The sequence below is a fragment of the Talpa occidentalis genome, unplaced genomic scaffold (genome assembly GCF_014898055.3).
Source record: "Talpa occidentalis isolate TD23 unplaced genomic scaffold, MPIMG_talOcc4v2.1 talOcc4.5, whole genome shotgun sequence".
In the NCBI taxonomy this organism is placed as follows: Eukaryota; Metazoa; Chordata; class Mammalia; order Eulipotyphla; family Talpidae; genus Talpa; species Talpa occidentalis.
Window position 1 is genome coordinate 64,684,553 of NW_023604861.1, and position 18,428 is coordinate 64,702,980.

The window sequence follows — 18,428 nt, forward strand, 5'->3', positions numbered from 1 at the left end:
CATAAACTCAACCCTGAACCAGAAGTTGTCATGATCATGCCCTCCACACACCTTATTCCACTGACATTCTCCACCAGTATTCTTAGATATACTCCCTAGACTGATATTTAGCAACATAAAAATACCATGCACATAAACAACTTTTAAAAAAACCAACTTACCAAATAATAAAGGAATGAGAGGTTGGTTGCAGCTGCACTTTTCACTCTACTGTCTTTTTTTTCAAACATTTTTAAGGTCTCTACAGCCTAGAAATGAAATACATGAAAGTTATTATCATAGTAATCTGACAGTATTCAGGCTTAAGGTTGGGAAAAAGATCAATGGACCTGAAGGATAAGACCAGGGAAGAGCAAAAGAAGGGTAGATTAATATAGTCAGAGAAACTGATAACAAGATGAGAATCTGATTTGAGAATTTCTAAGACAGAATGAAATGAAAATAAAAATACAACAACTGCTATTAAGAACACAATAGATGGGCTTATAGCATATTAAATAGAGCTGAAGAGAATTGTGTATTTTGAGCACTGAGAGTTTTGTGATACAGCTAAGGTGTTTTTTTTTAAATCTTTCAAAAAAATTTTTTTAGATCTATTTATGCATGCAAGATCTGGGTTACAGGCCAGAGGTGCAGGGGACAGGCAGTGAAAGGATTCACCAGAGAGTGGGGAGCAGAATAGGCAGACCAACTGAAATACAGAGCCGAGGGGGGCAGAGGGCGAGACAGGAGAGGTCTGCTGTGCCATGTGGGCAGCTCCCTGGCCAGCAGGAGATGGAACTGGTGCTGCAGAGGCTGTGGATAGCCCCACAGTACTGCGCTTAACCCCCTGTACCACCAGGGAGACCCGACACAGCTAAGTTTTATCTAGCAAATAGGCTTCAAAACTTTTACCTGAAATTTCCAACACACACAAATTGTTTTATCTAAAAGACATGATATTGCTCTTTACAAAATAATTCTAGGACTTCAGCTTGTAGCTATCAGGGACTTGCCTACAGAAGACCATTCTCCCATGGAGAACAACTTTGAAAGTTAGATAAAATATAAAAAAAAAATTGAAGGCACTGGAGAGCTACTGAGGCAATCCAACTATAATCACATTTTCAAGTCATGAGAAATGAAAGTATTTTTTTTTTTAAAGTGCTAGTTTTTAGAAAAAGATGGTAGAGAAATACTACAGAACAACTTCACTTATGAAAAGTAGATACAAAAGCCTAAGCATATTCACCAAAGTGCTTAAGTATGTACCTCATGACCAAGTAGGATTTATGCCAGGCAGGGAAACATGGTTTGACATCATAAAGTCTATTAGTGTAATGCATTGTATTAACTGATTAAAAAGAAAATCCATAATCAATAAAATTTGACACTTGCAAAAAAAAAAAAATAAATTAAGTGCTAGTTGGTTTTTTTTTTTTTTTTAAGATTTACTTATTTATGTATACAAGCACTGGGTACAGTCAGAAGTGCGGGAGGGAGAGAGAATTCACCAGTGCCGGAGTGGGGAGCAGAACAGGCAGACAGATGGAGGACACTGCTGAGGGGAGCAGCGGGCGCGGCAGGAGAGGTCTGAGCGCCATGTGGGTCCCTCGATAGCAGCCGCTGCGCCACCGGGGAGGCCAGAAATTAAAATATTTTTAAATAGATATAACCCTAACCATTTGGAATGGTGAGACCCCTTGCAACAAGGTGAATGAATGAATGCTTACTTAACCTAGAAATGACTGAGAATTAATGGGGGAAAAAAGTGAAGCAAGACAATAGGTTTCCCATCCTTCTTTCCTTCTGAAATACATTTAGTGAATAAAAAAAAGCTTGGTCTCTTGGTGCTTCCTGTTCCTGGAGTTTTGTCCAAGCATCCTACTTTACCTTTCACTATGGCCATCAGCTATGACCATCGAAAATATATAATCAAGTCAGAGCTGTTTAAGTGACCTCAAGTGAGATATACCTCAAAGGAAGTACCATCAAGCATACTAACTCAATGTTTTTAAGAGCAGGACATTTTAAAATACTCTATTCTATATGGCTTGTTTATGATATGAGAAAATTATTACTAAGTTTTTTTTATTACTTTAAAGAAAACTGTTGGAAGTTTCCGGGCCACTAGTTTTATAATTTTGCAAGGTAAACTCTATAAGCAAAAAACCCCCAAAACACTTTGAGGTTCTTTCTCATTTTCTTGGAAGCTTCTTCTATAAAATTGCCAAGAAAAGTCAAAAATGTACCTCAGAGTCTCTAAGTGTGACCAGTTGCATTTCATTTATAATCAGAATTGAGATGTTTTAATCTTTACCTTTAGATTGAGATTGTGTCACAATGAAAGTATTAATTTAAAAATAAGCACAGGAATTGTAAAACTCATATATCTGTGAAACTCTCTGAAGTATAGAAATTTCAAAAGTTATTCTCTCACATTTATGACACTCATAATGCAGAATACCAAGAACAAACTAACGCTTTTTAAAAATGAATGTTATAGTAAGTAGCTTATATCATTCCTTTTAGAAAGTTATGTTTATTATTCATTTAACAGTTATTCATAGTACAGAAAAACTTGAATTTAAATTTTTTATACTTGCTAATTGCTGGCTCATTAATAACAATACTTTTAAGATTACATTTAATACCAAGTCTATACCTCCCAAAAAGGTAACTAGGAGTTCAAACAATATATAAAAAGCAATACAATACAAAGCTAACACTTAGAAGAATTAACAAAACTATTTTAGACCTTAAAACCTCCATTTAAAAACACCAGAGAGAATAAAGACATTTTATATTCTAAGTTTCTAAACTATAAACCGTTCTTAAAGACTACATAATTATTCTAATAAAAATTCTCAGGTCCTTTTTGCTTTTAAATAGGCTATTATCATAAATATTCTTTACATGTTCAGTGAATGCGTATCCAATATTTCTGTTTTTAAAATATTACAAATCAATCTATCAGTGAAACTGTTAATGTGCATTTAATAAGAACAATGGCAAAATAATAATAGTAAACACTGTTAATTTGGGCTGTTTTTTTTTTTTTTTCTCCAAAAACAATTAGGAAAATCTATATCTCTATTTGGTTTTCTTTCCTGGTTGATACCATCTAGCTACTGGTTTAAACAATACTGAGTCTGTCCAAACACTGTCATTTCAGTCTTTTCTAGCTTTTTAGTGGAGTTCTTCCTCTACTACAAAGGCGATATCAAGGTACAAATCACCTCATACCCCTCCTGGGATTTTCTAGGCTGGCAAATAATAAACCAAGCATTTGACAGTTTTGATATGAGGAAAAAAGGCCAAAAAGAAGTTTAGTAATAACATGTAACTTCCTATGTATATGGGAGAGGCCTAGTACAACTGAGTAACTTACCCACCTGGCTTGAGATGCCATTTTAAAGACCTTAGCTAAAGCAAGGGAGGTTGGGGGAAGAAAAGGGAAATTCAATTAGGGTGTTTACTGGGGAAGGGACAAAAAATAAGGTATGTAGATTTAGCTCTGTCTTCTCCACTGAAAAAAGACAACATAAGGTCTTTGAGGGACTGGTCTTTACACACAGAAGTTTACATTTAAATATCAAAAGCAACTTCCACTCAGCCTTCAGAGGCCCTCTCACTAAATAAACCTCTTGCCAAAAAGACATTTTGGGGTGGCAGATTTTTGCTCGCCTACAGTGACTACAAAATACTAAAAAGAATCATTCCTTGAGATTTCAGGATCTTTTATTTAAACAGCATTTAGAGTTAATTATAGAATTACATAAGGAAGCATAAGTGTTTTTCTTTTACCCTGAATTGCAAATAGTCTTCATCAAATGATCATTATGAGTTGATGTCAACACAATCCTTTTTAACCTAATAGTGGCTCTTTTCCAACTAAGACTGTATTATACCCACCTCCTTATACTTATAATAAACAAACAAAAAAAAAGATAAAAGCAGCAATGTTGAAAAGAAAACAGAAATTACATTTTTAAAACATCAGTAAACCAGTACATTAAAATCTTAAAACTACAAATGGAACAAAAGATATTTTGAATAAGAATAACTAGGAAAGCAGCTAACATGACTGGGATAAATTTTTAATTTGAAAAGATTAGTTTTTCCTTAATGGATACAATTTTAAATCATGAACTATGGTAATATATTGTTAAATCTTTCCAAAAAGACCATTTAAAAAAATGAAGAGAAAAATGGCAAACATGGTTTCTCTATTCTGTCACCTATAAAAATAGTACTCATACACAAAATTAATTTTTTTGCGCATTGATGATTTCAGCAACATAGTTCAGTTAAATTTGTCTTGCTTCACTTCCACTTTCAGTAATGTACTGCATACAACAATATTAAAAGGTTACCAGTGGCATTTTAATGATTCAGGGTATGATGACCAAATATAACAAAAATAAAAATACTTTGAAAAGTCTTCAGTGCCTTACAAATGCAAAAAAAAAAATTATACATACTAAATTTACATACACAAAGAAGTCAATTCATGATATTAATGATATTAATCATTTTATTAATCATATAATGATTATATGAACACTGAGGTTGCTTTATTTCCAATCGTGTGTTCTCCACAGTAGATGCCTCATCCCCTCTCCCCTAGAAAGGGGTTAGTCATTTCTATTGTCTCTCAGACAAAAGAAAGTATTAAGTAGGAAGAAAAACTGAAAACATAGGCTTGGGATAGGAAATAAGAGAAATACTGTGGTTTTCTTTGGTCCTTGCTCTCCAAACTTAGAGGAGCTGCGTCATAGGCACATATGACACTGACCAATGGCTTTATAAACTTGGATATCAAGTTCCATTTTGTTTATTCTTTTGTTAGCCCCTCTCCCCATTTTTTAATTTTTAAAATTCATTTATTTTTAATTATTTTACGTATTTTTAACTTCATTTTTCATTTTTGTACAATTTATGCATTTTCATCTTGGTTATAGTCCCCATACAATTCCCCACCGCCCATTTACCTGTGAACTATCACCATGGTCCCTTGTGCTCTTCCCACTCTTGTTTTGATCCTACTCCCTTCTCTTCTCCTGTAGTATGTCTCTGATTTATAGTTGCCTGTTGATTTTGATTTTCACTTTATTGTAATTAATTTTTTTCCACTGATCCCTTATTTGGATCTTCTATATTCCTGCTATACGTGAGACCATCTGGCATTTTTATTTTTCTTTCTGTCTTATTTCGCTCCATCCATGTTGCTGCAAATGGCATGAGTTTATCTTTCTTGATTGCTGAGTAATATTCCATTGTGTATATGTATCACATCTTCTTGATCCAGTCATCTATTTTTGGGCATTTGGGTTATTTCCATAGGTTACCTATTGTAAATAGTGCTGCAATAAACACTGGGGTGCAGGTGTCCTTTTGAATTAATGTTTTTGTGTGCTTTGGGTAGATACCTTGGAGTGGAATTGCTGGATCATATGGAAGCCCAATTTTTAGCAGATTGAGGAACCTCCAAACAGCTTTCCACAGTGGTTGCACCAGTTTGCACTCCCACTGGCAGTGTAGGTGAGTTCCTTTTTCTCCATATCCTCGCCAACATTTGTTGTTGCTAGTTTTTTAATATGTGCCATTCTCACTGGTGTAAGATGGTATCTCATTGTGGTTTTGATTTACATTTCCCTGATAACAAGTGATGCTGAACATTTTTTCATATGCCTGATGGCTATTTGCATTTCCTCTTTGGAGAAGTTTCTTTTAGCTCTTCCACCCATTTTTTGACTGGGTTATTTACTTTGTTTTTGTTGAGTCTCATCAGCTTTTTGTAGATATTTGTGATCAGTCCCTTATCATTAGTACTGTGTGAAAAAATTTTCTCCCAATCAGTGAGTAGTCTCTTTGTTTTGGTTAATGTCTCTTTTGCTGTACAGAAGTTCTTTAATTTGATGTAGTCCCAGCTGTTTAGCCTTTCCTTCACTGTCACTGCTTTGGGTGATGTGTCTTTAAAGATATTGCTCAGGTATATGTCATGTAGTGTTTCGCCTATACTTTCTTCTATATATCTTATGTTTCAGTATTTATGTCTAGTTCTTTAATCCATTTTGAGTTGGTTTTTGTGCATGGTGTGAGGTAGTGGTCAAGCTTCATTCTTTTGCATGTAGTGGCCCAGTTTTCCCAGCACCATTTGTTGAACAAACTTTCTCTACTCCATTGCATATTCTTTGCTCCTTTGTCAAAGATTAGTTGATCATAAATCTGTGGGATTATTGCTGGGTCTTCTATTTGGTTCCATTGGTCTGTGTGTCTGTTCTTGTTCCAATACCATGCAGTTTTGAATATTCTGGCTTTGAAGTATAGTCTGACATCTGGGAGTGTGATACTTCCATTCCCTTCTTTTTTAAAGCTTTGGCTATTTGGGGTTTCTGGTGGCTCCATATGAATTTCATCAATATTTGTTCTATTTTTTTGAAGAATGCCACTGAAATTTTTACTGGAATTGCATTGAATCTGTAAATTGCTTTTGGTAGGATGGCCATTTTAATAATGTTAAATCTTCCAATCCATGAGCAGGGGATGTCTTTCCATTTCTTTGTGTCTTCTTTTATTTCTTTTTTTTTTTTAAGATTTATTTATTTATACAAGCACTGGGTACAGTCAGAAGTGCAGGAGGGTAAGAGAATTCACCAGAGCCAGAGCGGGGAGCAGAACAGGCAGACTGAAAAGTACACTGCTGAGGGGAGCAGCGGGTGTGGCAGGAGAGGTCTGCATGCCATGTGAGACCCTCGCTGACAGCCGGGGATCTAACCGGCGCTGCAGAGACTGCAGGCAGCCTTGCAGCCCAGCGCTCAACCGCTGCGCCACCTGGGATGCCCCCTTCTTTTATTTCTTTAAACATTGTTTTATAGTTTATTTTATATAGGCCCTTTACCTCTTTTGTTAGGTTTATTCCCAAGTATTTGATTTTTGTTGTTTCAATCATAGAAGGGATGGTTTTCTTGATTTCCACGTCTTCAGATTTATTGTTTGTATATAGGAAAGCTACTGATTTTTGCATGTTGATTTTGTATCCTTTTACTTTTCTAAACTCGTTGATTAATTTGATTAGTTTTTCTGTGGAGTTTTTGGGATTCTTTCTCTTTTTATCATATCATCTGTGAATAGTGATAGTTTTACTTCTTCCTTCTCTATTTGGATTCCTTGTATGTCCTTCTCTTGTCTTATTGCTCTGGCTAGGACTTCCAGTATTATACTGAAAAGCAGTGGTAAGAGTGGACATCCTTGTCTTGTTCCAGATCTTAAGGGAAATGCTTTCAGCTTTTCACCATCGAGAATGATATTGGCCATGAGCTTGTCATATATGGTCTTTATGATGTTAAGGTATGTTCCCTGTATCCCAAGAATTTCGAGGGCCTTTATCATAAATGGATGTTGCACTTTGTCAAAAGCTTTCTCAGCATGTATTGATATGATCATGTGGTTTTTATACCTCTTTTTGTTGATCTGTTGGATTACACTGATTGATTTTCAGATGTTGAACCATCCTTCTGTCCCTGGAATAAATCCTACCTGGTTGTGGTGAATTACCTTATGGATACATTGTTGGATTCTGTTAGCTAAGATTTTATTGAGGATTTTTGCATCAGTGTTCATTAGAGAGATTGGCCTGTAGTTTTCTGTTTCTGTGTGTTGTTTGGTTTGGTATTAGTGTAATGTTGGCTTCATAGAACATGTTTGGTATTGTCCCTTCCCTCTCAATTTTTTTTTTAAAGATTTATTCATTTATTTATTTATCTATTATTTATACAAGCACTGGGTACAAGTCAGAAGCGCGGGAGGGTGAGAGAATTCACCAGAGCCAAAGCGGGGAGCAGAGTAGGCAGAAGGACCGAAGCACACTGCTGAGGGGAGCAGCGGGCGGCAGGAGAGGTCTGCGCGCCATGAGAGACCCTCCTCCGTTGGCCAGGGAGCAGCCGGGGATCGAACCGGCGCTGCAGAGGCTGCGGGCAGCTTCACAACCCAGCGCTCAACTGCTGCGCCACCAGGGAGGCCCCCCTTCTCAATTTTTTAAAAGAAATTTGTGTAGGATAGGCACTAGTTCGTTTCTGAATGTTTGGTAGAATTCATTTGTAAAGCCATCTGTTCCTGGGCTTTTGGTTTTGGGGAGGGTTTTGATTACTGTTTCAATTTCACTGCTTGTAATTGGTCTGTTCAGGTGTTCTATTTCTTCTTTCTGTAGCATTGGGTGATTGTAAAGTTGTAGGAATTTGTCCATCTCTTCTAGATTGTTGAACGTGTTTGTATATAACTGTTTATAGTAGTTTCTGATTACTCATTTGATTTCTGCTATGTCTGTGTGATGTCTCCTCTTTCATTTGTGATCCTATTTATTTGTGCTTTCCCCCTTTTTTGATTTGTGAGCTAGGGGTTTGTCTAGTCTGTTTATTTTTTTCAAAGAACCAACTTTTGGTTTCATTGATCTTTTGGATTTTTGAAATAGTTCTATTTTATTTATTTCTGCTTTGATTTTTATTATTTCCTTTCTTCTACTGGTTTCAGGGTTTTTTTGGTTGTTCTTTTTCTAGTTCTTTGAGGTGTGAGAATAGGTTGTTTCTTTGAATTCTTTCTTGTTTATTGATGTGAGCCTGTATTGCTATATATTTTCCTCGTATTACTGCTTTTGCAGCATCCCATACATTCTGGTAATTGGTGTCCTCACTGTCGTTCAACTCAGTTTTTTTTTAATTTCTTTTTTGATCTCCTCATTAGTCCAGTGGTCTTCCAGTAGTGTGGGTTTCAATCTCCATGACATAGGTGGGTTCCTTGCCTTTTTTTTTTCCCCAAAGATTTATTTATCCATTCATTCATATAAGCACTGGGCACAGTCAGAAGCGTGGGAGGGTGAGAGAATTCACCAGAGCCAGAGCAGGGAGCAGAACAGGCAGACAGACGGAGGACACTTCTGAGGAGAGGAGAGGGCATGGCAGGAGAGGTCTGCGTGCCAGGTGGGACCCTCGCTGGGGATCGAACCGGTGCTGCAGAGGCTGCGGGCAGCCTTGCAGCCCAGTGCTCAACCGCTGCACCACCAGGAAGGCCCACCTTGCCTTCTTTTTACGGTTTATTTCTAGTTTGATGCCTTCATGGTCAGAGAAGATAGTTGGTATGATTTCAATCTTAGCTTATCTGTTGTTGTTTGTTTTATGTCCCAGTATGTGACAGATTCTGGAGAATGATCTGTGTGCACCTGAGAAAAATGTGTATTCTGATTTTGGTGGGGGCAGTGTTCTATAGATGTCTGTTAAGTCCATGAGGTCTAGATCCTTATTTAGAGCTTTAGTATCCTTACTTACTTTTTGTCTCATTGATCTGTCCATTGTTGAGAGTTGTGTGTTGAAGTCTCCTACTACATATGTATTTTCTCTGATGTCTGTTTTCAGAGATGATAATAGTTGTCTGATATATTTTGGTGTTCCTTCATTTGGTGAGTTTATGTTGATGAGTGTTATGTCTTCTTGGTGTATTGTCCCCTTAATCATAATGTAGTGACCATCTGGGTCTCTTTTTACCTTTGAGTTTGAAGTCTATTACATCTAAGTATTTCTGTGCCCTCTTTTTAACAGCTGTTTATTCTTCTGGTCTTGTCATAACTATGTTTCATTTGAGATAGACCATTGAAAGGGGAGCACGCGTTCCAGTTCCACAAAGGGAGCAAGGTAGTTATAGTGCCAGTGAGAGAACGCACCAGTTCTAAAATTGTGTTTAGCCCACTGCAACAGTAATGAGTTAAACCAGATATAAAAACAGATAAACACTAAGTTGTGCCAGTGAAAACAACATTTAGACTTTTGGCCTTTCCTGTTCCATGCAAATAATACCTGACTCTAAAAAACCTTAGTTTTAGAGAACAGTTCAAAACCTGTAAGGGTAAAATGGGTCTCTGGATTAGAATATGGTTTAGTAATTTGGTATTTATGCTTTAAGAAACAAGGACAGGGCCTCCCCGGTGGCGCAGCGGTTGAGCGCTGGGTTCCGAAGCTGCCCGCAGCCTCTGCAGCTCCGGTTCGAACCCCGGCTACTCCCCTGTCACTGGAGGAGGGTCCTACATGGCGCGCAGACCTCTCCTGCCGCCCGCTGCTCCCCTCAGCAATGTACTTTGGTCCGCTGCTCTCCTCAGCAGTGTACTTCGGTCCTTCTGCCTGCTCTGCTCCCTGCTCTGGCTCTGGTGAATTCTCTCACCCTCCCACGCTTCTCACCCTCCCAGTGCTTGTATAAATAAATAAATAAATCTTAAAAAAAAAAAAAAAAAAACAAGGACAGATAAAAATTAAAGTAATACTATATAATAGAAATTATTTTAAGATAGAAAAAAATTCACTCAACTTTAGAATAATTATATATAACATTTTTCTAGAAAAGAGTTTCCCAACATTATTGTTTTGAGTACTTAACATATGAAATTCTATTTTTTTAAACTTACTTGGTTAAAGTCCTTTTGTCTCAAGTATGTAATTGCTTTGTTTATTTCCAGATCATTTGCTAGTTCTACATACTGGGAAGCTTTCACAACTTCAACACACCTGTAATAAAAAACATAATAATAGTTTCTTCATTTTGTTTTAGTATATTTATGTTTGTAGTTTTCTTAAATGTGAGATTTCAAAAAGAAAAGCAATTAAGTGCACTTAATTAAAGCACTTGATTTATTCCCATATAGATGTTACTGAATTCCTCAGTTCTAAACTAATTTTCTTCTCCAATTTTTCATTAGTCTGAAGTCACTTCTAATCATTATTCTAACTCTAAATAAAACTGACAAATTCTCATTTTTAAACAAACTTCTAAAACAACTTTAAATTATAATAGGCAATATTTTTTCATCTTAAATGCTCTGATGGTGAGAAAAATTCTATAGAACTTGTAGAATATATTTAATCCTTCTGTCCAAAACAGACTATCATAGATCTATTCCCCAAAGCAAACAGAATATTTACTGTTAGTTACATGTCAGATACAGTACAAATTCCTTTATAAACGATATTTAATATACACAAGAACCCTGAAAGATAGGCATTATCTCTGTTTCACAGATAGGAAAATGAAAGATCTGAGATCCCACAGGTATAAAACTGTCAAGAATTTTAACCCAACTTTTACTATTACCAAAACCTACTGTATAAAAGACCAATGGTTTTCAAATTGAGGTTAATTAAAAGCAATTTTCTGGATCATGACCCTTATTTTAAAAAACAGAATAGAAAAATATGAAAGGATACTGTATATAACAAAAAACAAGCTTATTTCAGAAAACAATGCAAAATCTCTCTCTTTTTTTTAAAAACATTTATTTATTTATACAAGAACTGGGTACAGTCAGAAGCGTGGGAGGGTGAGAGAATTCACCAGAGCCAGAGCAGGGAGCAGAGCAGGCAGAAGGAGGGAAGTACACTGCTGAGGGGGGCAGCGGACCGAAGTACATTGCTGAGGGGAGCAGCGGGCGGCAGGAGAGGTCTGCGCGCCATGTGGGACCCTCCTCCAGTGGCCAGGGAGCAGCAGCGGATCAAATCAGCGCTGCAGAGGCTGCAGGCAGCTTTGCAACCCAGCGCTCAACCGCTGAGCCACCAGGGAGGCCCCAAAATATATTTCTTACTGAGGGTATAGTTCTAAATGTTTCAAAGTAATTGGCCTAGAATATTTTAAAAGCAGTAAAGCAGAAGATCCCTTTAAGAAGAAAGTTTGTTTAGCTTTGCGCAGTGGCAGTATCGTAGCCAATGAGGTTTATCCGAGGCGCGATTATTGCTAAGAAGAAAGTTTGTTTTAAATCTTTATTTATAAAATAGCCCCTCTGCCTGAAGTAGGGCGAGACAACTTGAAGCCCTGCCTTGAATGACTCTCTGTCCCCAGTCCTGTGCCAGTAAAGCAGCCTGAAGACATGTCTAATGTTTCAAAATATTAAAGGTTCCAAGAGAATAATTTCAAAATCATCAATTCAGTAATACATTCAACAAATATTAATAGCATGTTTATACCATGTTACAAGGATGAGTAAGATAATGCTCATGTCCTCATGTGGGAAGCAGACCAGTAAGCTAAATTCTATGTGAGAATAAGTATGAAAGAATACAAAATAGGGGGGACTTGAACCCAACTGGGGAAAGTATTCCAGAGATATCTGAGCTCAGTTTGAAGAACAAGTATGAAAAAAAATGATAAAAAGGTGAAAGACATTGTAGAGGGAACAGCATATTCAAAATGTAGAAGATCAGGTAAGCAGGAAATATTTAAGAAAATGATTTATTCACCATGTTTCCATCAACAAATCAAGTACTTCAAAAACAAATGTATCATGCTTTCCTCCTTAACCTTTCTCAAACAGTATTCTATAAAGGAATTAAGCTCTACAGAAAATTATTTGAGTCATCTTTCTCAATTTTCTTGAAGACATTGACAAATCAGGACCCCAGAGAACTGGGAAACAAATGGTTAAGACAGGACCTCAAAATACCAAGAAACAAAGGGTTAAAGCAACTCACTGCTGAGTCCCAGTGGGGCTGTTAAAATACTTTACTGACTTGAAAGCAATGTTGCTTAAGTTGACTGTATTTCACTCTATCTGCATAACCAAATTTAAATGACTTTTATCTAGTTTGAGCAGCTCGGACAGCATGCAAAGAATGCCAAAGCATTCAGAGTTCTTTTTTTTGGTGACCCAAAATTCACAACAGATTCATTAGCATACTAAAACCTCCACCTAGAGGAGGAGTTGAGCTGCCATTTTCTGAAGGTGTGATATATTGCAGAAGCATGAACTGTACCTAAGCATGCAAAAACCACCAGTACAGCCCCCAAATGATCAATACCCTATGACCAAAGACTTTGTCTCTCTCCTTTATCTCACATTTGCCATTCTTTCTTTTAATAACCCCTTCAAGTTTTTTCCCATCGAGGCAGTTTTTGGGAACTTAACTCCTTGTCTCATTACTTGTACTCATTACTCATTACTTGAACAAAACTTGAGTCTGGTCTATTTGGGGCAAGTCCTAGAGATCAATCTGTTGAGTTCATTAAATGGTACACAGTTCCTACTGTTCTAGATGCACAGGATGCCTTACACTTTATGGTTTCAGTATTTTGAGGTTTCTGTATAAGAAAGGCTATTGATATTTGGACCTTTGAGAACAAGGTCATTACTTAAGGACATCCTCTCCACCTTCACCCACCACTTTTATCCTAACCAATCCTTCAAGTCTCAACTTACACGTCACTTAGCATGGGAGGCCTTCCATGACACATGAGAGCAGACTGCATTAGCAATTGATACTAAGCAATCTCAGCATAGAATAAAACTCTTCATGTTAGCATAACATAACAGTTATAATGCTTTGTGATTGCTAATTAATTATCTGACAACTTAGTGCAACTTTAAACTTCTTGAAAGCAGACACATTTTTATCTTGATCTACAAATAGCCTGCAGTAAATAATAAATATTTGTTTTTGTTATGGTTGCTGACTTTCTAAGTATGATATTAAACCAATAAATCATTAAGAAAAAGACTGACAAATTTCAGAAACTCACCAACAAAAATAACACATTGAAATTTACATTACTTTAGAATTTGAAAATCTTGATAAAATATAAAAAGTAAAAGGCTGGAGGAAATGAAGTTAAGGCACACTAAAGTTCTAACATTATCAGTGAAATGAAAAAAGTTTTAGATTGTAACAGTCCAAGCATACACATTGCTAAATAATGACTGTAACAAAAATAATACTTTATAAAGAAAAGAGAAATGAAATGCTACTGGATTAATTGAGAATGTTTAATAAAACCAAAATTAAGTCAAAGAAATTTAAAAACATATACAACATACAGGAGAAATAAAAGATAGAAGGCGTGACTGAGATATATAAGTAATTACTTTAAATATAAATGGTCTAAATAATCCAATTACAAGAATGTATTTTCAGAGTGGATTAAAAAAAGAAAACAACCTTAAATTAAGAACACAGTACTATCAAAAGTAAAGAAAAAAATACAATATACCAATAACCAAAATAAATAAAAAAACATACTTTAAAGCAAAGAGGTATTACTAGAATAAAGGACATTTGTTAATGATAAAGGTCCCCAGGAATATATCCCAACTCTAAATCTTCATGTTTCTAAAAATAGAGCTTTAAAATAACAAAAGTTAATAAATCTAAAAGAAATGTAGAAACCTACAGCTATAGTTAAAAATTTTAACCTTTTTCAGTTGCTCAAAAAATACACCAAAAAAAAAAAAAATCAGTAGTGATAGGAAGTATGAACAAAACAGTAAGTTGACCTAATATACACAGGATATCACTCCCCAAAACAATAAAACACAGTTCTTTTCAACTGTACCTAGATTATATACCAAGCTTCAATCAGTTTCAATAGGGTTTAAATTATTCAGTATATAACCCCTGACACATGCGATTAACTAAATATCAATAACACAAAAGATAATAGAAAATGCCCAACATATTGAAAATTAAGCTATTTACTTCTAAATAATCCTTGGTTCAAAGGAGAAATCATAAGGGAAACCATAAAATATTTTAAACTGAATTATAATGAAAGTACAATATATCAAAACCTATGTGATACAACTAATGCTTTGCTTTAAAGCAAATATAGAGGTTAACATATATTTTAGAAAAGAAATTGGAAAATTAGTGAATTAAAACTTCCATCTCAAGGAGCTAGGAGAAAAAAATCAAAATTTTAGAAATAAAAGGTAGATGAAAATAATAAAGTTAAGGGAAGATATTAATAAAATAGAAAACAGGCATAAAATTGAAGCAAAATCAAGAAGTATGAAAAATGAGTAACAATAAAACTTCTAACAAGATCCATAAAGAAGAAATATTAATACTAGGAATGGAAAAGGAGACATTACAAGAGACTCAACAGACATTAAGATGATAGTAAGATTACTGTTTACTAGTTTATGCCAAAAGTTTGATAAATTGATGAAATGACAAATTCTTTGAGAAATATACCTTATCAAAAGTGACACAAGAAAATCAGAGTAGTTTTATATTTATTTAAAAAGTTGAATCTGTTATTAAAATTTTTCCTACTTTGGAGTCAGTTTCCCCAAAAGGGTAAAATAAGGCAGACTTTTCTCAATAGGCCAAGAATAGGCCTCTTGTCACCTTGGCATAGGAAACAGAGATCAGTCAAGGACTTCTGAGCCTAGGTCTATTACCATTACCTAAAGGATGGAGATTGTTTTGTGTTTAGAGCAATGAGGATCCTAAAAGCTAGGAAAAGCTTCTATTCTTATCTAAGTCCTTCTTTTCTTCTTCAAAGAAGAGATCACCAATTCCTAATTTTTTTTTTAAAGATTTATTTATTTATGCATATAAGAACTGGGGTACAAGCCAGAGGTGTGGGGCGGGGAGGGTGTGTGTGAAAGGATCACCAGACAGAGAGAGTGGGGAGCAGAACAGGCAGATCTACTGAAATACTCTGCTGAGGGGAGCAGAGGGCAAGGCAGGAGGGGTCTGCTGTGCCATATGGGTTGCTCCCTGGCCAGCCTGGGTTCAAACTGGTGCTGCAGTGGCTGGCAATAGCTTGATAGCACTGTCTTTAACCCCTGCACCACCAGGGAGGCCCACCAATTCCTAATCTTCTACCTTTGTCCTAACTGAAGAAGCAATCACTGCTCCCTCTTTTATGACCTACAACAATGTAGTTTGGGGTCTCACTGAGGTCTAGATTTATCAATAAACATTTTCTAAGAATCTTACCTTTCCTCTCAGAGTCTATCATGTGAAGTCTTCCCCCTCTCTATCCTTGATACCTCAGTACCTAAAATGCAGAATAAACATTCCTGAACCCCTCATTAGTCTTTAGAATTTACAACCATGTAAATCCTCCATATGGATGTTATTAAATGAATTTTTTCCTTTGTTAACACCTTTAATGATGTTTTGATTACTTGTCCAGCCTGAGAACAACCTGGAGACAGAGAAGATGATTACTTTCATACCCAGACATTACAAAGGAAGCTTAAAGCCTAGGGAACTTAACTAGTGAATTCCTCCAACAGTTTCATGGAAAAATAACACCTTCTCTTAGAAATTCTTCCTGAGAATTAAAAAAAAAAAAAAAAAGAAATTGTTTCTTGGGCCTCCCTGGTGGCACAAGGGGTTTAAGACGCGACCTACAAAGCTATCCGCAGCCACTGCAGCACAAGCTTGATCCCTGGCCAGGGAGCTACCCACATGGTGCAGGAGACCTCTCCTGACTCGCCTGCTGCTCCCCTCAGCAGTGTATTTCCATCAGTCTGCCTGTTCTGTTCCCCACTCTGTCTCTGGTGAATCCTCTCACCTCCGCACCTCTGGCTTATACCCCAGTTCTTGTATGCATAAATAATAAATGTTTAAAAAAAAGAAATTGTTTCTTAACTTGGACAAGCTCAGGATAACCTTTCTAAAATCAAAGGCATTCTTTTAAAATTATAAACCTCATCTTCTCATTGACATGAGTATACAAATCATAAGTCAATGATTAACATTTCAAATCCTGTGATATTTTAAAAGAATAACACATCACAAACAAGTGGAGTTAATTCAAACTAGTTTAGCATTCAAAAATCAGCCTTATAATTTATTTTGATAGATGGATTTTGACAAAAATTCTTAGCTAACCAGAAACAAAGGGAAAAATACTAACAGCCACATCCTGACAAGTGGCACCATATCCTGACAAATAGCACCATATCTTGACAAATGGCTGTTTTTAACAACTGATACCTGCAAAATGTCCTGAAAGGGGGGCATGAGCAGACAGTAAAATACCCTGACTTGGAGTAATCAAGGTCTCATTAGCATGCATATTCCAGGTGGAGATTTAAGATCCTAATGAAATATACAATGTATGAAGAAGCATGAAATTCATTTTCACTTACCTCAGGGTAGTCCAGCTGAAAACATATTATGACATTTCTCTCCTTTACCCCATCCTGATAACCAAACTCCTTAAAATTCCCTTCCAGACTTTCCTCAGGGAGCCAGACTGAAAGCTTCTTCAATTCTGCTTCCCTTACACATGAACATAAGCTTATTAAAATCTTATCTAAATATAGTCTGTCTTGTCTCCTTGTCAAATTATTTTATAAGGGGCTAGAATTACTAACCCCAGGTTAGTAATAGTGGATTATTTAAAGTTTTTGCCCATGAGATCAGGAACAAAACAAAAATGCCTAGTATAGCATGATTTCTATTCACCACTGAGCTCACTGTCCTCACCAGTACAATAAAACAAGAAAATAAACAAAAGGCATGAAAATTGGAAAAAAAGTAAAGTCATTATGTGTAAATGGCATTAAATGAGTATGTAGACAATCCAAGATAATCTAAAGAAAACTGTTTAAATTAAAAGTTACTGCCTATCTACATAAGCACAAGTAGAAAATGAAAATTTAAAACTATGTCATATACCATTAAATAAATCCAATGCTCAGGAATAAATCTAATGAAAGATGTGCAGAACTCTAGACCTAAACCTACAAAATATCATTGAAAGAAACTAAGAGATCGGAAATGGAGGAATATACCTAATTCACAGATACGATACCTCAAAATTTTAAAGATGTCAGGTCTCCCCACTTACATCGATAGAGTTCAATGAAATCACAATTTCCAGTAGATGAAGTAGAAGACAAGGACAGATTAGGACAAAATATTTGGGAAAAAAAAAAAAGACTGTTAAGAGTTAAAGCTAAGCTACTGCATGATATTGCTGCTTCACCATCGATTTTGTTTGGCCAAGTAGCCTAGAGTCACATAAAACTGACACTAGTCTCCTCATGCAAGTACCTTTAGATAATAGCCTTCAGAGTCTCAAGCAAATTTTAAATTTCTGATAGGACATCAGCAAAAATCCTTGTGTCAAATCTCCAGCTTTGCAGACTTCCTTTGTGTACTCCTTAGATAAGGTTTGACTTCACCAGTCCAGCCTTAGCCCAGGAACCCTAAGATACTCCACCCACACCCCTAATAAAGCCAAGTGCCCCAGGTCTGCCTCTATCTCTGACTGCACCCCATCTTGCTCTCCATGCTATGATGTGCCCATGCTATCAGGTCAGGTCTGTTCAGGCCATTTAAGGAGTCCTATGTACTTCCTCCAGGATCTCTGAGTAATAAAATGCTGTATCAATTTGTCTTCAAGGTCTTTTGTCGGAATCTTGGTTCACCGTCTGCACCTAATTAACAAATGCTAATTCAACAAAATCATAACATATCTAATAAAGAACTTTTATCCAAAGTATACAAAGAACTCTTTAAACTTAATAGGAAAATGAAAAAAAAAACTGAAAATGGGCAAAAGATCTGATTTGAACAGTCTAAAGGAGATATACAGATGGTAAATAAGCATATGAAAAGACAGTCAGCTTCTGTGATATTGTGATTTATAAGAATTAAGAACTCCGTATGTACACA

The 18,428-nt window shown here is 36.1% G+C and overlaps 1 protein-coding gene and 1 pseudogene across 3 annotated transcripts in view; one reads left to right on the forward strand and one right to left on the reverse strand.

The window, feature by feature from the left end:
* Positions 1–18,428, reverse strand: part of IFT88 (intraflagellar transport 88) — a 156,565-nt gene that overhangs the window by 76,250 nt on the left and 61,887 nt on the right. For all 3 annotated transcript variants that reach the window (XM_037527358.2, XM_037527361.2, XM_054701801.1), the window contains 2 exons: positions 10,430–10,529; positions 162–248 (listed from right to left, as the gene is read on the reverse strand). In XM_037527358.2, the coding sequence (XP_037383255.1) occupies positions 162–248; positions 10,430–10,529 (187 nt within the window). The remainder of the gene's footprint in view (positions 1–161; positions 249–10,429; positions 10,530–18,428) is intronic.
* Positions 11,692–11,810, forward strand: LOC119260082 (U4 spliceosomal RNA; annotated as a pseudogene).